Source organism: Pinus tabuliformis, chromosome 4_1, assembly GCF_031772625.1.
Source record: "Pinus tabuliformis cultivar Carrire ecotype Pingquan chromosome 4_1, CPIR1, whole genome shotgun sequence".
NCBI classification, from domain to species: domain Eukaryota; kingdom Viridiplantae; phylum Streptophyta; class Pinopsida; order Pinales; family Pinaceae; genus Pinus; species Pinus tabuliformis.
In genome coordinates, this window is record NC_142303.1 from 669,353,205 (window position 1) to 669,375,473 (window position 22,269).

At 36.2% G+C, this 22,269-nt stretch overlaps 1 protein-coding gene across 1 annotated transcript; it reads left to right on the forward strand.

Moving 5' to 3' along the window:
* The first annotated feature begins 15,891 nt into the window (after positions 1-15,891).
* LOC149177880 (vesicle-associated protein 4-2-like) lies at positions 15,892-21,695 on the forward strand. Its single transcript, XM_089420229.1, has 7 exons — positions 15,892-16,507; positions 19,781-19,851; positions 20,161-20,242; positions 20,391-20,509; positions 20,673-20,750; positions 20,934-21,053; positions 21,143-21,695. Exons 1-7 carry the CDS (start codon positions 16,240-16,242, stop codon positions 21,203-21,205), a joined length of 801 nt encoding a protein of 266 aa, XP_089276355.1. The 5' UTR covers positions 15,892-16,239; the 3' UTR covers positions 21,206-21,695.
* Positions 21,696-22,269: the final 574 nt, after the last annotated feature.

Genomic DNA, 22,269 nt, shown 5'->3' on the forward strand with positions numbered 1-22,269 from the left:
AAATCATTAATAAAAACCTTAAATGAAGTTATTCACTAAGGTATCTACATATTGAATGGTTATGCTTTAGAAGGTGAAGGTGAAAGTTGTATTTTTTGCATGGATACCAGATACCATCACTCAACGACTCATAGCAATGTTGGCTAGAGTTTAACCCTCAAACACACATGTAAGTTGGCCTCGACCCTTCTCAATGGCTAGGATTGGCAAGGTGGACACCTCTTCCTCTAATTTTCACTCTTGTTCTCATATTGTAGTGGTAGAGATTGTTGCTAATGGTGTTTCTCTTAGCAATTCTAAATCAAGGATGGCAATGTCTCCCATTGTGACAGTCGTAACCTCCCTCCTCGGTGGATTGGATTCTAATTTGAATGTATCCTCTATGTACTTATCTGGGAGGTTAATCCTCTTCTTCCTCCTTTGGAAATCTAGTTAAGGCCTTCTTTAGAGTCATTATGTAGATTTATTTGAATCTTTTGTTGGTTCAGGAGGCCATACCAATATTTATTTCTCTTGGGAAAGATGATGTATCTAAGGTAGCCCTGTACAATATAACTGCATTGATATGTCATTTAAATGGTCTATGGTCACACCTAGTTGACCTTCACAAATGGATTCTAGACTTTAGGTAACCTGATATTAAAGAAGAAGCTTTTATTTTCTCATGTGCAAAGGGGATTTGCATCACGGTGTTTGATGTTGCTAAAGGCAAGGATATCATTTTAAAATAATGTCCTTGGTTTTGGGGGAAATCTAGTTTATGCATGAAATATTGGACCTCTTCCTGTGATTCATTGACATATATTATATCCTTAGCTCTGGTTTAGGTCAGACTTCCAAACCCGCTTTTGTGTCTTTGGGGTTTACCCTCTCTACAAGCCACTGGAAATGCCCTTAGGAAAATTCCACTATAGAAGTGAGGAACAATAAACTATAATATCACCACCTATGTCCAAATATGTGTGAAAATAGAGTTTTGAAAAGGATTTATGATATAAATAACCTTGCTACTTGAAACTCCTCCTAGTCTCAAAAGTTGGATTATGAAGATGTATCCTTTCAAGGAAAAGTTTGTTTTGAAATAAGAGATATGATAACTTATCGCTAGAAAATGCCATGGCAAGCTAAAAACACTAGTATAAATCATCAAATGATTTGCAATACTGAGCCAGATGACCTAAATGTGTCCATGGATGAGCGAAAAATAGAAGAAAAAGAGAATAGGGCCATTCCTTCTAATGAGCAAGATGTGGAGCCATGGGATTTGGTGAAAGAGGAAAATATTATTCCCTAAATCTAGTATAAGAAGCATCAAAAGTGCAAGATGTAGTACCACAATATTTCATGGAAGAGGAACATACTATTCTTCTAGATTTAGATTAGGAAGTAGAAATCTTGGTTAGCCCTTAGACAAAGGCGAGTTGGGCAGACTAGGTGGAAGAGGTGGAGAATCTAGAACAACCAAAACCTCCAGATCAAGGCAAGCTAGGATTGGATGGAACATACTAAATTTATATAAAAAAAGGGAAACTTGGACTACACTAGTAAAGAAGAAAAGACCTCCTTCACTAATATTCTTAATGGTGATAAGAATTCGAACACGTAATCTAATCTAGACATGTATTGTTTTTGTACTTTGTTATATAAGCAATTTGTCAAAATTTCCTCATGCAAAATAAAAATAAAAAATGTAGTTAGCTTTGTTACGACCTCCATCAACCTTTTGATATGATGTAAGCTTCTTTTTGAAATTTCAAATAAATGCTCAAGTTTGCTGAAGACTCAATGAACCATCACTATGCAATTTGTTGCTTATCTCAATTGCAATTTTTTTTATTTGATATACATTCTATTTTAATTTAAAAAAAAAAACACTTAAACCATTAATATGCTATTTGTATAAGTAAAATTAATATAATCTAGTCAAACTAAGGAAGATTAAATCCAAAAACATTTATTGTGCATCTACATCAATTATTTTGTAACAGAGGAATAAAAAATTGGACCAATCTCGTACTCGCATGACATGGGGTCGATTCTGGCCGCTACCACCATACATGTTAGGTCCACGACTTGAAGCAGACGTGCTCACATGCGATGAGTGCCTGTGCGGACCGACTCAGGCACATTTTGCGGTGATGGGTGGACATTTGGTTAAACGCGATCGAGTTAAGTTGGGCGCGCCCATGTACGACGAGTGCACGTACTACATGACTTAGTCGGATGTGCGATGGGAGCACATCGGTTAAAGGCGAAGGAAGGGCGCGTGCCCATAGCGGCGGGTGATGACCGGCGAGCGCCTTGTGAGACATACGAAGGTCGTGTGACAATGGAGGGTGACACAGGCAACCTGCGACCTAGATAGTGACGAGTTGGCCAAAGTGCGACAGAGGAAGAGTTTATAGATCAGTTGGGAGTGCGACGATGGGTAGGTTAACGTAATAAAGAGTGTGGGATGGTGTGTTGAATGGATGGGCCGACGTGTTGAGGTGTGTAGGTTGACGTGCGGAAGGTTGGGCCAACCATGGAGAAGGTCGAATAGACACAATGATTGGGTAGCACCAGGCCCATATATATTGGAGAAGTGTGTGAGCGGAGGCATAAGGAAACCATCATAGAATTCAACAAGAAGAAGAACCGAGTGAGGGGAGGCATAAGGAAACCATCACAGAGTTCAACAAGAAGAAGAAACGAGTGAGGGGACGCATAAGGAGGTCAAGATTGCTTTGGGCGAACCAAAGATGGATGTGCGGAAGTACAGGTCGGTGGAAGTGTTACAAAATTGTAGGCGGAGTTACAGGGTCTGGGTAGGCGGCCTGACCCGAGGGCGTTGCAGAGCGTGGGCGAGTGTGTGGACCCAAACTGGTGGGTGACTTGACCCGACTTGAGGGCGCAGGCACAGAGTTAGGCGGGTGGCCTGATCCGAGGGCGTGGAAACCTGAGGGAAACATGGATCTGTGTGTAGTGAATGATGCGACAAGAGATTTGGGCACGACAGGGCGTGCGACTGGGCAACCAAACGATGGAATTGTCGGTGCAACAATCAAACTGCAGAAACTATTCTAAGGTAAGGAAACTTGAGGTTTCCTCATAACTCATGTGGGAAAGTGGCAGCTAGGTAGCTGCAAGATTGTGACACGAAACTTGGTATATTTTTGTAGGCCAAGAAAGTTAGTAGCCCATGATTGTTCTAAACTTGTAATTGTAAGATATTGTACATTACATTTGTATATTATATTGGGCAGACTTTACAAGAGTTTCCCCTCCCAAGTATAAGCATGTATACATGTATGGTTTATGATTTCCGCTACATAATGATGATGAAATATAATTGAAGTAAATGTTGCATTATTAACACTTGAAGAATTGGAAAATTGGCTAAGTGTTAGGCGTATTCCATACACTCTAGTATTGGTGAAAAGAAAAAGTGTAGTGGTGTCGCACCCACTATACGTGGTTGAAAGACTACCACAGGTATAGGGCCAAGACAGATGGTATCATAGGCTGATTCAGGGCGAGTCGAGCTAATTGAGATTTTAAGGGGAATTGAGAAGCAAAGGTACATCTACCACTTCATGGCAGATGATATCATAGCCCTCTTTCCATGGGGCTTTTTTGATTAAATATTGTGAAGCAGAGATACGATGACAGGGTTGCAGTTGGTATTGAAGCTTGTTACAACATAGTTGAGAAGGGGTGAAGCATTGAGCTTGGGCCAAGCTAAACGACAAGACATGGTAAGTTGGGAAGAATGTCATGGGAGGCTCTTGTTGACTTTATATAGGTTGAGGTGTATGAAAGAAGAGAACCCACAGATTCAAGATGAACTTGAAGTCTTGGAAAGGAATGTGGAAGAAGAGCTTCTTCGACTTGGTTGGGAAATGAAGCATGGTGTAGCTTCAGATTGCAATGAAGAAGAAGAAGTTGTGATATATGAGGATGTTGCAAATGTAACCATGATGGAGGAAGAACTTGGTGTGATGACACTTGACCAAGTTGGATCGAGATCATACATACTGCAGACATTGATGGATGAAGGAACTCACATGGAGAAGCCTCTTGATGAAGTAAGTATTGTTGTTACATGTGTTTCATTGGAGCTTTTGGAGGATGGGCCATACACAGGGATGGGCAAAGGCAGTTTTCCGATGCAATGGACAACCGCTCCATGGATGACTATGATGAGACCTTGTATGTTGGAGAAGCAAGGAATATTGATTGTTGCAAAGCTTGTTGGGATAGTTTGTGACCCCATGGCAGGGGGTGAAAATGCCTGTGACAAGGGAGGAACATGATGATCATTATGGAGGATGAGTCGTGCTTTAGCCATATGGAGAATTGGCTAAGTGACCAGCATGACTCAAGGACATATTGGAGAGAGGGCACACCAGAGTTATGATGATATGATACTTGGATGGACGACCAAGAGGCAGTCTTGGTGGAACTTCAGTGAGGAGGCAACGCTGATGGAAGGAACCTATGATGTGATGTGATATGTGGTTTGAGTGACAAAGGGCACTAAACCTAACTGAGGACTAGGATGAGATGAACGATGTTGTGATGGGTCTACTCAGATAGGAAACATGAGCAACTAGAGTCACGGACATTGAGTTGGATAGTTGGAGCATGGAAGACTTCGTGTAGGGACATTATGTAGGAGCACTCATAGAGATGTCAATTATGGACATCCAAGGACGAGTGAAAAAGCAGGGATGTTGTGCGGATGGAATTGTTGATGCGACATGGAGACATTTTATATATGAGCCGATGGGGATGTTGTGTACAAGGCCATGGTTGTTTTATGAGAAGCCTATGGGAATATTCATACCACATGGAGTGAAAAGGCATCTTGTAGTGGCACTAGAGACCGAGACATGTATGCTTGTCGAGATGTTGGATGGAGATGATTCATGGGAGGTCATGGTGACTTGAGAGAGTTGCAGCTGATGGAAACTTCATGTTATAGTGGTCCTACAGTATCTAATTCATTGAGGTTCTAAGGTCAGAGGTGTACCTGACTATGATGCAGTATGGGATGCATACTTTTGGGCACATTTATGGGGTGTGTTCATGAGGAGTGACTTGATGGATGCGATAGAGACGAGATACTTTGGAGTTGATGGAGTTGTAGCGATGGAGATGCCTTGGTGGTAGCACTTGGGCATGGGTTGAGTTGATGAGACTTTACCACTTTTGATAGACATGGTGGATGATTGGTCTATGACCATAGGTAATAGATGAGATGATGGGGTAGGAGTAAAATTTCCCTTGATAGATTGATGGATAGCATATTGCAGATGTGATGGAGGTTTCTTCATGGACCTGGATATGGCACATTGAGCATTGGTATGATGGGAGGAGCTCTTCATTGATTTGAGGAGATGATTATCTCACACATGGATGATGATGCTTGGATAGATGTGACTGATTGATATGTAGCACATTGACACTAGCATCATGGACAACATGTTGCAGATGAGATGGAGACTACTTCATGGACCTGAGTATGGCTTACTTTACACTTTGTTGGAGATGGGATGAATTCTTGATCGAGTTAATGTTGTGACAAGATGCTGAGAAAAATGATTGATGATGGCATGAGGAGGTGCATTCTCATGGTTTAAGCGTGATAGTTGGACTGATCACCCGACTAGTTTGAGTCATGAGGGTCGATAGTGTACTGAGATGTGTTTGATTTGAGTTGGAGTATCATGGCAACAATTCACATGATGATGATACATGATGAGTTGACACGATGTATGTTGCAGTAATAAAATGTAGCTTGAGTTAGAGGGATCAACCTTCCATGGTGGGACAACATGTGTAGATTTGCGATAGATGTGGCTGGCAATCATGGATTGAGGAGACTTTCCCATTCATGGAATCATGAGCCTTGATGGTTTGTGTGATGATGGAGCAGAGGTGGGCAACCTGGACATCTTGGAGATGTTGGAGCTAGCGACATTTTGTGATGATACGATGGAGTTGTCAAGGACAACAACCTTATTTAGAGTGGGGGAGGATGTCAGGCCCATGAGTTGAGGCGGGCGTGCTCACGTGTGATGAGCGCTCGTGTAGAACGACTCGAACACATTGTGCATCGACAGGTGGACATTCGTTTAAACACGATCGATTTAAGGCAAGAACGCCCATGTGTGACGGGCGCCCATACTACATGATAGGCAGATGTGCGATAAGAGCTCGTTGGTTAAAAGTGACGAGTAAGCACACATCCATAATGGTGGGCGAGACCGACGAGCGCTAGGTGAGATGTGTGAAGGTCATATGGCGGTGGAGGACAACATGGGAAACCCACAACCAAGACGTGTGATGAGTTGGCCGAAGTGTGACAGAGGCCGAGTTTATAGACCAGTTGGGAGTGCGACAATGGGTAGGTCGACGTAATAAAGAGTATGGGCCGACGTGTTGAATGGATGGGCCAATGTGTTGAGGTGTGTAAGCTGACGTGCGAAAGGTTGGGCTGACCATGGAGAAGGTCGAACAAATGCAACGGTTGGGTAGTACCTGACCATATATATTGGAGAAGTGTACAAGCACTTAGAGGCATAAGGTAACTATCACAGAGTTCAACAAGAAGAAGAACTGAGTGAGGGGAGGCATAAGGAGGTCGAGATTTCTTTGGGAGAACCACAGGTGGATGTGTGGAAGTACATGTCGGTGAATGTGTTACAAAATTATGGGCGGAGTTGCAGGGCGTGGGCGGGCGATCTGACTCGAGGGTGTCGTAGGTCGCGGGTAGGCATGCAGACCCGGCCTAGTGGATGACCCAAACCGAGGGCGTCGTAGGGCGTGGGCGACCCGACTCGAGGGCGCAGGCGCAGAGTTGGATGGGTAGCTCGACCCGATGGTGTGTAGACTCAAGTATGACATGGACCCGTGTGCAGTGAACGGTGCGATAGGAGGTTTGGGCACGACAGGGCGTGCGACCAGGCAATCAAACACAAAAGTGCCAGTGAGATGGTCGAACTGCAAAAATTGCTCTAAGGCAAGGAAACTTGGGGTTTCCTCATAACTCGAGTGAGCAAGTGGAAACTAGGTAGCTGCAAGATTGTGACATAACACTTGGTATATTTGTGTAGGCCAAGGAAGTTGGTAGCACATGACTGTTGTAAATTTGTAATTGTAAGATATTGTACATTACAATTGTATATTATATTGCACAGACTTTACGAGAGATGCCCCTCCCAAGTATAAGCGTGTATACTTGTATGGTTTATGATTTCCACTGCATAATGATGATGAAATATAATTAAAGTAAATGTTATTTCGTTGCATTATTAACACTTGAAGAATTGGAAAATTGGCTAAGTGTTGGAGTTAGGCGTAGTCCATAAACTCTAGTATTGGTGAAAAGAAAAATTGTAGTGGTGCCGCACCCACTATACGTGGTTAAAAGATTACCACAGGTATAGGGCAGCCGTGACAATACCTCTAACACCTATGATCTGTCCTTCTCTTTGCAGACTAGGTTACTTCTAGAAGATTAAACTTTGGATCTTTTAGTTTACATGCTTTCATATCACTTCAATCACCAATTAAATTGCATCCCAAAAATATTATGCATCTCTATCATTAATATAATATTCTTATAAATAAAATTAATGTAATCTAATCACATTATATGAAATTAAAATCCAAAACATTTTATCATGTACCTAAATTTAACAACTAAAATGTTTATAAAATAATCACATCATTACTATTCTATTTTATTATAAATAAACTTGCTTAAAAATAAGTCTTTTATCACATCATTAACTCCTAGAATGTTTATAAAATAATCACGTCATTACTATTCTATTTTATTATAAATAAACTTGCTTAAAAATAAATCTTTTATCACAACATTAACTCGAGGTGTTTTGGCACAAAATCCATCATAAAATCTGATATACCCTTTTCGAATTTTATTTAAAAAAACAACATACATCAAACAACATACATCGAAAGTTAAAACTCCCTCCAACTCATCCAATCCAAGGGCTATATTATTAAACACGGAGAAACATAGGTTAAGAGTTCGATTCCCACTAACTAACCCAATTATGTAATTATGCTAAACATTAAGTGAACATGGAGAGGTGTTTTTGCAGGGAGGCACATTAGTAATAGAGGGGCCACATTGATAATTGATGACTCCAGGTTAGACCACTATCACTTTGATTAATAAAAACCAACACATGGGCAACTATAATGTGCAAATTGCAAAGGTGGGTGCAACTTCCAATTTTCATGACATCATCCTAACCACTAAAATGGCCCAGGTCAAGGCACAAGTATGGTCCCATTACAATTAACTTTTGGCCTTATCATGAATCTTTCTTTCAGGGAATTTTTGCTCAAGGGAAAGGGAAGGTGAGAGTGTTTCCATTTCAAATTGAGTTTCCTCATCTATTTTATGGCTGAAATTGAGCTTAATTAATATAGATTTATTTTAAATAAGGATTTAATATGAATGAAGAGATTTAATTTTTTTACGTGTAATTTTTTTTAATTTTTTTTTTAATTTACACAAATAAAATTTCAATTTTAATAATAAACCAATATTATTACACATCATACTAGATTATAAAATAAATTCCCCAATTCCATAAATTGTATTTATTAAATATTACTATTATTTAATATAATTAAAAAATAAAATTTGTATGGATAATGATTTTGATGATTCCATATTTTACATATAACACTTTCGGAAAAAGTAAATGATAAAAGTTAATTAATATATATCTTACATCACTTTTGGGAAAAAGTGAACGATAAAAGTTTATTAATTTATCTTTTTTATGCTTTAGGGATAAGGCAAGTCCCATTCATATGGGTGCTGATTCATCTTCAATTGAAATGAATTTTGACATTATCTTAATTTGATTACGCAGCTTAGTGAGGCGAAGCTTTCGAAGTTTAATTATAATTTTGTTTATTAGATAACTTTGTTTTGATTGATTTTCGAATATTCTTTGCTTATTTATTTTTTAATGTATAAAAAGATTATTATAAAAAGATATTTATAAATAATAATTATCAATAGTTTTAAATTTAAAATTTCATAAAAAATTTGATTTTTAAAAAAATATATAAATTACATGTTTGTTTATTGTTTAGGGATTAAAATTTTATTTTCGAGAAGAAAAAAAAATTTATAAAAAAAAATCATCTGTCTTGATAAAGTAGTTAATTATTAAATTATTAAATAAATAATTATATTTATAGTTATGATAAATAATTATATTAATAGATGTGTTTATTTTGAAATAGAATTTCTAGAAGTTTAATTTAATTATTTATAATTATTAAATGGATGGTAGAGATTTTAATCTCCACAAAATATTCTAAAATATTTTTAGTAATAGTCACAATAATCTTAAAAGTAATTATTCCTTTTTATTATTTTAATTAAAATAATTAATTAAAAATTGTAAGATGAACATGGATTATGGTTTTTAAGACATATGTAATTAACCCATACTCATTTTATATATATATATATATTTTTAGAATTAATAATAATAATAATAATTTAAAATAAAGTTATATTGCAATAAATTTTTATGATTTTTAAAACTTTATCAGATTTACTCATTAATAATTATAAATTTTATTTAAAATTAAAAAAGAAGAAGAAGAATATATTGATGTGAAATAAATTTAAGTATAAAGAAATATTATTAATTGTAATATATATTAAAAAATATAATAATTGTTACTAATGTATGTTATTGGGTATGGGTTAGTTTGATGGTTTGTATTTCCAAATTAAATATATTAATTTGCAAAAACAAATTAATTAAAAAATACCTGTTATAAATTTAGGAAAGCATCTCACAAGTTAATTAGAAATATTATTGGGTATGGGTTAGTTTTATGGTTTGTATTTCCAAATTAAATATATTAATTTGACAAGTTAATTAAAAATACTTGTTATGAATGTAGGAAAGCATCTCACAAGTCAATTAAAAATATTAAGTATAAATATGAAAAAACATCTTTTTAACTTATAAAATTTATAGTTTAAAAACAAAAACTAAAATACAGCGCAAACTTATTATAAAAATAAAAAAAATACATGCAACTAACAAAAAGTACATTCATTTCTCATAATGTAAGCCCTAATTTATATTTACAAGTTAATTAGCCATACAATGTTGAATATGGGAAAACTTCAATTTAATTTAATTGCAATTTTTTTTTGGGTTAAAAACACAAAAACCAAAAAACATTTCTATAATATAAACATTAATTTTGTTAAACAATCAAAAACCAAAAACATTACAATTTTTCAAGGGAAACACATGTAATTCCTATAATAAGATATTTATAAATAATAATTATCAATAAAAATAATTTTTAATATATAAAAATATTATAATAATAGTATATTGTGTAATATTTCATATAATTTTAAAATTATATATAGATAAAAATACATAGTAAAAAAATTAAAATTTTATATAAAAATTGGATTTTTAGAAAAATATATAAAGTACATGCTTGTTTATTGTTTAGGGATTAAAATTTTATTTTTGAGAAAAAAAAATAAAAAATTTATAAAAAGAATTATCTGTGTTGAGAAAGTCGCTGATTATTAAATTATTAAATAAAGAATTATATTTATAGATATGATAATTTTTTTATTAATAGACGTGTTTATTTTGAAATAGAATTTCTAGAAGGTTAATTTAATTATTAATAATTATTAATTTTGAAGTAGAATTTCTAGAAGTTTAATTTAATTATTAATAATTATTAAATGGATAGTAGAGATTTTAATCTCCACAAAATATTTTAGAATATTTTTAGTAATAGTCACCATAAACTTAAAAGTAATTATTCTTTTTTATTATTTAATTAAAATAATTAATTAAAAAATGTAAGATGAACATGAATTATGGTTTTTAAAGCATATGTAATTAACCCATACTCCATTATTAAGAATTTTATTACATTTTTTTATATTATTTTTTAGAATTAATAATAATAATAATAATAATTTAAAATAGAATTATATTGGAATAAGTTTTTATGTTTTTAAAAATCTTTATCATGTTTATTGTTTAAGAATTATAAATTTTATTTAAAATTAAAAAAAAGAAAGAAATTTTATTTTAAATTAGAAAAGAAAATTATTTAAAATTTAAGAAAAAAAAAAGAATATATTGATGTGAAATAAATTTAAGTATAAAAAAATATTATTAATTTTAATATATATTAAAAAATATAATAATTAAACATCTCTTTAACTCATAAAATATATACTTTAAAAACAAATACTAAAAAAACATAACAAACTTATTAAAAAAAATAAAATAACAAAAAGTACATGCATTTCCAATAATGTAAGCAGTAATTTACATTTACAAGCTAATTAGCGATACAATGTTGAATGTGGGAAAACTCCAATTAATTTAATTGCAATTATTTTTTTGGTTAAAAACACAAAAACCAAAAAACATTATAAAACTTTAAGCAAAAGCACATGTAATTTCTATAATGTAAACATTAATTTTGTTAAAAAACAAAAAACCAAAGACATTACAATTTTTCAAAAGAAACCCATGTAATTCCTATAATGTAAGTGCTAATTTTTAGTGGCAAGTTAATTAGAGATACTATGTAGGAAAGTCGGAAAACATTTTTTAATTTATTTGTAAAATAAAAATCCAAAAATATTATAAATTATAAGGAAAAATATATGTAATATAAAGAAATTTTTTATCTCGTAAATAAGAGAAAGTTTTATATATCAATTTGATATTTAGTTTAATTAAAATTTTAAAATTAAATTATTATTAATTTTCACAATTTAATATTAATTTATAAATAAAATTAATTACAAATACCGAAGAAAAAAATTAAAAAAAATAAAACTGAACTACAATTTTAAAATTTAAAATTAAAACATTAAATTAAATTATTAAAAAAGAAAAGAACAAAACTAAACTAAACTGCAATGAGCCGTGAGGGTTAGCTTAATTGGTTGAGGTCTCGTTGTTGAAGCACCTTGCCCTTGGGAGGTCAAGGGTTCAATTCTCCTCGACGCTTTAGGGGTCAGGCATGGATTAATTTCGCTGAGTGGTGTGGTCCCTTCGGGAAGGCCTCACCTGATTTTCCGCGGAAAAAATGGAAACAACACATTGTTATTAGGCATCGGGATCAACAGAGATGGCGAGTTCTAGTAATTGCAGCGCAACGAGAGTTTTTGGCATTGCAACTTCTTGCGGATATGGATTTCTTTGTCTCAAAGATTCGGGTGAGGGCAGATCTAGGCGAGCTAGAGAAAGACTAGCAAAGAGCTTCCATTCCCTGAGAGCAGATGGGAAACACATTGACAAACGTGTCGAATGACCCATGAATGGGAGGACAAACTTTCCAAGTTTGCAAATCACATGCACCAATCGCGACTGCAAATCCTAGGGCAGGATTGGGTTCCCTGCGAGCATCGACGTATACCAATTATTTGGGTGGAGGTTTCTTTCAATCAACACGTCGATTTAGATCAGATTGACAAATCATGGCTAGATTCACGCAATGCTGGCTCTACAATTATAGCTCCAGCCTCCCCCATCCCGGATCTGAAGGCAGAGAAGGAGACAACTTTCGTCAATGGGGATATGCTACACAGGAAGCAAATCCAAATCCTTTGCAGCAATCCATGGAGACAGGGGCACTCTAGACCCTGCCCTAGCCAAACAATCTCTAGATCTGGTAGATCTAGGGTCAGAAGTATAAGTTGGAGAGAGAACCGAAGGGTTGAACGATGGATAGCAAGGGTTACATCTTACTAATCACCTGACCTCGTGGACCTCCATATGGTTTCAAATTTGTATGACATCCTCCATTATGGTGATCGGTGCCCTGGGCAAACGCATGGGAAAGATTTGGTGGGCACAAACGTGATCTCAACAAAGGTTATTTTTGATGCAGGGCTAGATAAATCACATGATCCCATCGAAGAGTTACTATGTCAAGAGAGACTTCCCTCTTTCTCACTCGCCGATCCGGTGGAAGGAACAACAAAGTCTGTTTTAAAAACGAGGCTTGATGGAATCGTAGAGCAGGATGTTGGAGACCTGATCCATCAAAGGGCATATTTGGGCTATCATCCCTCAGATTCGAAGGAAGGAGAATTAATCCAATTTTTTTTAGCAAATCCCTGACTTGGAAGTCAGTGAGTATGAGGATCAAGATCTGGGAACGAGTACAAGTTTTGCAATAGAAGATTCATCAATAGATAGGTATTCCAAAACGTTTTCAACGTTTGATCTATGCGAGGAAACTTTTCCAAGAAGGAGTCAAGTTACAAGACTATGGCATAGGAACTGATTCTACCATCATCCTGAAATCACGTCTACTTGGAGGCTGTCAGGGAACCAACACCAAAGGCCCAACTTCTTTCAAGGATGCAGTTAAAAGGTGTTGGCTTGTTGGGGCCTGACCAAGGTTCAAAGTTAATTAGCCAAACAAATCCCTATACTATTGGCCCTTTCGGCAATAGTTCGCGGAGCGCGAACTGAGGTCTCGCCTGAAGCAGTATGGGGGGATGCTGGAACCAGGTTTCCACACCCTTGAGATGTCTGAGGGGTTGATTTAGTCCAACTTTGAATACCTTCGTGCAGGTTACTTCGCACACTTCCTTGACCTACGATGCCTTCGTGCATCCCTAATTAGGGGCTAAGGAGCTTTCGCACTGCTAGAGCAACAATCTACACTATTTCCCCAAGTCACATCGTGGATCTTACTTATCTTCTTATAATAGTTAGTTATCTTCACGTAAACAGATACCTTATACTATATTCACTTATTCAACATACTCATATAAGTTTGAGCAACTAATAAACAGTAAACTTACAATTCATACCCAATATACTTCAATGCATAAAACAGGAAAAGATACATAGAAATATGGTAGAACTTCTCTTTATTAATGCTTCAATCGGTTATAGACTCAACCTGCCCTGCACACTCAGCTGCAAGAGTCCGCGCACTCAGCCACAGACTACTAGGCCGCTGCGCACTCAGCTGCAAAGCCTTCTCCTACTCTACGACCCAAAGACACAACTCTACACTTAAACTCAATGCTCCCTCATTAGATCTTCTATCTTCGATCCCTTATATGTCTCTTTATACTTAGAGCCTCGCTCTATTTATACAATTCCATGGTCCACAGACCATGGGTAGATCTCTCAAACCGACATTACATTACAAAAGTAAAAGCGGACAACCCTATGACTCCATTACAACTTCGCGCTTTGCGCCCACAAATCGCATAGTCTTTACAATGGACTTAGTCAAAACTTGGGCTTGAAGCCCCAAAACTTGCCTTGGGGGGATCCCACGTCCAACAAAAGGAGATCAAAACCACAAACTAAGGAATAACAATGTCCCTATATACCTGGTCCCTATATGGTGGAGCAAATGATCCAGGTGCCGACACTGACAATCAACATGCTAGAAGTTTATGAGATATACTCTGAATTTTATACAGAAACAATAATATTCAGACTCAATGGATTCTGGCTCAAATCAGAAAATTTACATCAGTGGATAGTTTTTACCTAGACAGAGAATTGTGAAGTTCATCTATGCTTAAAAGGGTTCTTCGTAGTCAAGTTTGATTCAACAACATATTTGCAATATGTTTTAAATGAGGGGCCATGGTTCTGGGGCAACATTGGTCTCTTCTTGACACCATGGTTTCCAAAATGTCAGTCTGGATCCGACTACATAATCTTCCCCTTCATTTTTGGCATCACTCAGTTTTACAAGGAATAGGGAATTCCTTGGGGAAATTCTTAAAAGTGGATGCAAATTGGGTCTCAAAAGGCATTTTTACCTTTGCTAGAATATGTGTAGAGTTAGATCTCAGTAAAGGACTACCCGATAGAATTATTCTGCTCCACAACAATTTGAAGTGGACTCAACCACTAGATTACGAGAATACGACCTTCCGTTGTCGTTTGTGTTTACAAATCGATCACCTTCAAAACACTTGTCCACACACAAACGCAGATCCAAAAAGAAAAAGTGACAAAATTCAAAACCAAAAGGATGGCAATTTTCTGAATCACAGGAAGCTGAAGTAGAGGAGGTAGAAATCACAAAAAAAGCTACACACACAATGTGCCAAAGCCCCAAGAATCTATGCAGAGGAATGACGAAAAACATAATTCCTCAAGAGTTCCTATGCCTTCCATACAACAACAACAGGTAGAGAAAACACCATTTGAAAAAGAAGTTAGTGGCGCTAAAAGAATGCATGCATCAAAAAGTTCAGATTCTGACAAAGAATCACCTACAAATATAACAGAAACACAAATGTCTCTTGTATCTTCCACTCCCAATAATAATGGTTGGAGGAAAGTGGAAAAATAGAAAGGCAAAAGAGAATAATTTTTTATGAGTTTTTATTTTTGATCTTAGATTCAAGAATCAACTATATCTATATATGCTTTTTTAAGCATCTATAATATGTAATTTTGTTCATTTATAAATAAAGTTGCAACTTTTCCAAAACTAAACTGCATCGGCTATATCTATATATACTTTTTTAAACATCTATAATATATAATTTTGTTCATTTATAAATAAAGTTGCAACTTTTCCAAAACTAAACTGCAATCGGCTATATCTATATATACTTTTCTAATCATCTATAATATGTAATTTTGTTAATTTATAAATAAAGTTGCACCTTTTCCAAAACTAAACTGCAATGTTAAAAAAACATATATGAAAAATAAAAACCCATAATGAGAGGTGCTTTGAAATCCAGCGTAGGGCGGATGTGAAAATTTCCATCTACCACACACATAAAACCATTTCAAGTCCCTGTCTCAAAGACAAATTACACAGCGTGGAAACGCGTGCGAATGTACAATGCGCGGAGAGGAGGGAGCAGGCAACGCTCACACATTAAATAATATGTCACCTAAAGAGCTGGAAAGGTAGTTTTATGGACCCCAAGATCTTTATATGCTCTTAAGCTCTGTCGGTCTACCGGAAGGAATTTTGCAGCCTCTTACGGTAGTTTTGGCCCCGTTTTGGCATTTATTTTGTACATTTTTCTTTTGCTCTGCATATTCTGTGATCCAGAAGGTAGTTGGGCAGTTGGGTTGTATTGGTTGTTTGAGGTGCCCATGAAGGAAACGTAGGGTTAGAGGGGAGAAGGAGCAGCAATCAAATACAGAATTGGATAGTGGCACGGTTATTGAAGGGACGATGGTCATGGTGGAGAGCAAGGGAAATCAGGATTTGAATGGCGCAGTTTCTGGGAGAAACTGGAGCCTTTGCCGGATGCCCTTTTGGCAGCAGGGGGCCTCTTCCCATAGGCAAAACCTAAGCCATAGCCAGTCTCAGTCTCAACAGGAGGGGACTAGTGGGAGTGATAATTCATCTGCTATACCCACAGTTTCTGCTGTTGCAAGAGCATTGCTCCCCAGCAAACGCAGGCTCAGGCTTGATCCTGATAACAAGCTTTACTTCCCCTGTAAGTTTTCTAGGCCATTTTCTTCCCCTCTATGCAATAACTTTGCGATGATTTGATCATGTTTATCCTTTGAGGCAACATTTGACAAGGTTTGTTGAGATAATAATGATATTTGCAGTTTGTACGCTTCTACATCATTTTTATAATTTTTAAATTTATGAGTTTAGCTCTGTCTTGAATTCATTTGCATCTGACATATTTAACATTTTCCGAGAAATTTCCATATCTCTAATATCATGAGACTGAAATGAATGCTTCATTGCTTGCATTCCCAATGCCTGTGCGGGCAGGTTCTGTCTTCTCTCTCTCAGAGCACACAGAGGTGGACTAATATGCTTTTGTTGCCCCTTTTCTTTTCCTCCCCTATTCTGAGTGTATTTGTTGGATCCTTTCGTAGAGAGTGATCTGGAGTTTGCCATGGGTCACCTGGACACATGGACTCTGATGAGCAAAACTTTTTTGCATCTTTTAGGAGAGGATGATCTGGAATGTACCTTGCGTCATTGTAACTGCTATGAGCAAAATAACAAGTGGATGGACCACATTTCTCATAATGCCTCCATTGGAGATTACTTAAGCTGCAATAAGAATATAGGTGCTTGATAAACACAGAGTTATGTGTGAGCCTTGAGTTTTGCAGCTAAAAATCTCTTCAGCAAAAAACTGTCATGACATCCTTACATGTTTATCTGTGATAAAACATGCTATTTGTATTCAAATCTCATCAACTTTTTCCTTATCTCCTCCCCCATTATATGCCCAATAAAATGAGATTGCAAATGCGTATAAATCTGGGGGATCATGTATTATCCGTAGATATATTTATGGCAAATACATATATTAGTCTGGGAGATCATGTATTATATAGACATATCCATGGAAATACATGTATTTGTGTCCAATTATTGTACATTTTCCCATAATCTCCTCCACATGACATATATGTGCTAATTAAATTTACCTAGTAATGTTAGACAGTAGCAGCACTAGGACTGTATGGCTTGAAGTAGATGCATTCCCCTAAAACATGGCATGCTCATGTTCTGTGTACAAGAACTTGATATCTATACTCAATTCCATGGAGAGGTAGGCTTATGCTGCCTGTTCATGTGATTGTTTTATAATATCATTCCTTGCATTTGCTATTGTTTGTCTACTCATATCAAATGGACAAATACTTGACCATGAACAGGTTATTGTGGATACGAAAGTCAAGGATTCACATAGATGGGTCAGGCAAGCAAATGGGTACAAACAGTTCAAAAGTTTGATGTAGAATAGTTAGCAAAGGCAGGCTGCTCCATGTCATTGTGGGGCACTAGGGCAAAGGTGCAGACAACTCAGGATATTTTAAATGGTGGATATCGTTTTCCCTTTTATTTTTAAAATTTGATGTTATATTGAAAAAATCACATACATGTCTATCTAGGTCAAGATTCAAGTCTGACAATTTCACGAAAAGAATGGCAGTGATTAGGCAGACCGTCTAATGCTTTGTGACATAGAATCAATGCTGCAAGCATGTAGCCGTGTGAGAATTAGAGTCCTTAGGGAAGGTGAAGCTGAAACACAAGATATGCAAAACTTCGCTCCTAAAGAATCAGAGGGTCTGAGGTAGGCTTCATCGATTAGATAGATTTTTTTACCACCTCGTAAAGGCGAATCTTGGGACTGACTTGGGCTACCAGGGTCTGAAATTTCATATCCACTAACAGGAACACTGTGGATGAAGAAGGCTCTTTGATTTCATCAGCAAACAGAGCAGGCTGCCACACATATCAATTGCGATATTTTTACAATGTACAAGAGCTGAGACATAGAACCTGTTCTGGGAATGTTTTTTTATCATTTAAGAATGTTAGATATGTTACATTAAGAATTAAGATACATGTACATTGATATCGTGATTCGTTACATTTAGGAGCCAAAAAGTGGTTTGACCAAAAGCCCCCTACTGACATGAGAAAAAGTCTATCTAGATTCTACAGCACTTCAATATTATCTACATCTCTTTTAAGAATGCAATCCTGGTAGAAAATGGAATAGCCAAATCTGATATAAATATGGAAAGTTCTTCCAGATTGAACTAAGTGTGCAGCCATGAAAAGTTGCTCAACAACACCATTTCCATAAGAAATAAATGCTTCTCAGAGGGATGCGATCCCATGTAGCCCTATCTATGTGTTGAATTATCCATTTGTTCCAAACAAGCCTATCAAATGCAAAGGAGAGATGAGAGAACATTATAATCAACAACAACCCAAACCCAAAACATCATCTATGAATGCTTGCTGGTAAATGCAACCAGTTCGTACCACCATAATCCTTACATGCTGGAAACACATCAGACCTGATTGCCAAACACCACGAAATCCATTTCTGAAACAACATATATAGGTTTAAGCTCTTCATTGATCAGGGCTTGGGTTGACAAACCTTGTTGCCATACATAATATGCGAAATTTTCTTGACTTCTTGATGCATATTGACCACCCCAAGCAAGAAAACCAAAGAATAACAGATCGTATGGCTGTCAAGGAACTTGACTGAGAATAGTTTGAACTCTGGCCAATGTATGAGAAATTAGTATTACCATAATCTAAAGAGCTATAAGGGTTCTAATTACATGAGCAAGGCTCTATGTGGTAAGAGAAATATCACTGCTATCCAAAATGACAACACTACCACCTGGACCATGGACTAGAGTCAGCACCAATACAGAGGAAATGACTGAACAGACTTCCTCATTGGCCATCCAGAAAGTCCATTCAATTCTTCCAAGATATATACATATTTGTCTATTCTGACCAGAATGCTACCATCCTTTTTGTATGAGAGCCATAAAGATCGTCCTTGTAATATCTATCTATTCACCTATGAAAAATGGCCAAGACTGTAGGTTTAGGTTCCGGGACAGCTTTTTTGGATATCTATAGAAGAGAGGAAGAGGAACCGTCCAAAGCTTGAACATGTTTATTGTTTGGCCTCTGTAGTAAAATAATACTCGTAATATTTTTGAAATTTGATTCTCTGGATTGCTTTAGTTAGCCTTGTTGAAGTCTTGGATGCATCAGGGGAGTATGGATCTCTCTCAGGGAATGGATGATCATGGGAAATGGGTCTCATAGGTGCACGATGTGGTGATCAAGGTCAATAGGTGCAAGATGATATGATGAATTTTTAGTTTTTTGTGTTTGTGAAAATCAATAAGCAAAGATTTTGGGATAACTATGTTCTAAACTTATGATATGATCTTTGAAATTGTGGTTGAAGATGAACCTGGTAAACAAGTTTCAAGTGCAGTAAGGATTCTTAATATAAGTCGCTGCAATGTGGCGTTCAAGGTAATATAGTACGGCTGATTTTGAAATTATCAATGCATTTTATTAACGACAGTTAATGGTGTTCTAGTTTCTTGGTTGTTCCATGTAATGTTTAATCAGGGATAGATTCATTATTTTGTATTCTGTTGGATGTTGGCTGTTGTTGTCGAGAAGTATTCGTTAGCTATACTGGTGTTGCTTCCAGGCAGTCTCTTCTTTTATGATTTGTTATAAAATCTTTATTGACACACTGTAACTTTAATTGAAGCAGTCTGGTTTTCAGTCTGAGCTGTAATTATTAACTTTATGGAGATTGTTGAATCTTCTCAGTTTCAAACTACTGCTCCTAAAAGCTGCTTTATGCGCCCTCCTAGTGGTATGCTTGCTCCAGGAGAGTCACTTATAGCAACTGGTAAGTTCGTAATAACATTTTATAATCAGTATTACAAAAGGACTTGGTGTTAAATTTTCCTAGAGATTTGAGTGGATCTGAGTGAGTGGCTAGCGTAGAAATTTTAACTAGTTTAATGGTTAATCATAATTCCATGTGGGCAATGCAGTCTTTAAGTTTGTGGAACCACCAGAGCAGCCTGAGAAACAACATGACAAAAAAAGTAAAGACAAATTCAAAATTGTCAGTCTTAAAGTTAAAGATGGTCTGGAATACGATATAGAACTGGTAATGTGTTATTGCAAGACTATGAATATGCCTTGAAGTTATAAGTGTTTTGAATTTCCATTTACACGGATAATTGTGTCAAATTATGTGCCATGGTTTGAAATTTGATATGAACTCAATACTGAATACTGGGACCCAAATTTAATGTGCTTGATGAAAAAAGTTTGAAGAGTACAAGGAACTGGTGGCAGTAGAGCAAATTCTACGAGTTGTTTATTTGGATCCACAACGTTCTACTCCTGTAAGTGTTGATTTGGAAGCAGCATTTTAGTTGATTATGTAGTTTAGGTCACTTCAAACATTTTTCACAGTTTAAAGATTTTGTAGGTGGATAATTGTTTAAATTCATCCTTAACATGGACATTTTGCATAGGAATTTCATTTTGTATTAAGTTGCTTACACTGAAATTTTACCTTGGTAAAGGAACTGGAAAAACTAAGGAAGCAACTGGCTGAAGCTGAGGCTGCTGTTGAGGCGCGCAAGAAACCTCCAGAAGACACTGCTCCTCGCGTTGTTGGTGAAGGACTTGTGATAGATGAATGGGTATGTTCTTTACATTAAGTTTGTTTATGTTGCAAATTCTCATGCTTTTTTGGGATTGTCCATCTCTAAATTGTTTTCCTTTGTATCAGAAAGAGCGGAGGGAAAAGTATCTGGCTCAACAGCAGCAGATTGAAGGGGCTGATTCCATTTGATATTCAACTTATTGGGTTTCGATCATCTTTACTTTTAGATGTTCTTAACTCTCAGATGTGCAACAAAATCAGTTGACTTTTTAAGATAAGGTGAGGTAGTGCTAATTATGTCAAGAAGGCCTGGGCATGGCATCAGAGATGGTTTGTTTTGAATGCATGTTTGCAGATTATGTAAGAATGATGTGATTTTCTTGGTCAGAATGAGGATATTTACTCTCATGAGTTTATATAGAGGACATGGTCATTAGCATCGAGAATGCCTTATGTCAACCGGTGTTATATTGTCTGCACTTAAAAAATGCCTTTTTGCAGAGGTGTGAAGTAGTTAACAATGGGCATCTTTTGATTGCAGATTTGAAGAGATCTTTATATCTGGTCTTGACGTTTTGGGTGAATTTTGTCGAGCCCTTGATCTCACTTCTTTGTAAATGAAATGATATATGCTCTCTATATTTTTTTATTTTTCGTATATAGATGATAAAAATGTCAATGAATCTTGCAATGCTGAAACTTGGAAAGCTTTGGAAGTACAGGGGAAAATGCCATCGTATTGCTGAGGCTCGCTTCTTCTTAGTTAGAAGCATTGCAATTTCATGACCTCGTAATAGTTGCAAATATTTCGCATCCGCTTGGTTCTAATTAGAAAGTAGGGATGTTTCGAGGGTTCTTCATTTTATTCTACTGTGATTTACTTTGCATAGTTAGAGTTGTCCTATTTGCAAATATACATTGGATTTAGCAATTGTATGAATATTTTTCATCTGTCTTGATGAGGTGAACCCTGATTGATTTTGACTGTAATGTGCTTATATCTATTGATGTTGGACAACTGTATTTATCAGAAACTGGTTAGTTTAGTCCTATTTGGAAGGTCAATTAAAAGTATATAAATGGAAGCATCAGGAATTTCTTGTTTCGAGGAAATTGACGCAGCATCATTCGATATTTTTCACAGTTGTTTCACATTCTTACCGTTGGAATAGATTGTCAAGATTTTAGTCAGCTAAAGAGGAATTTGGGCTAATTTTTAAGTGCCTCCATTGGTAATGGACTAAATTAAACAT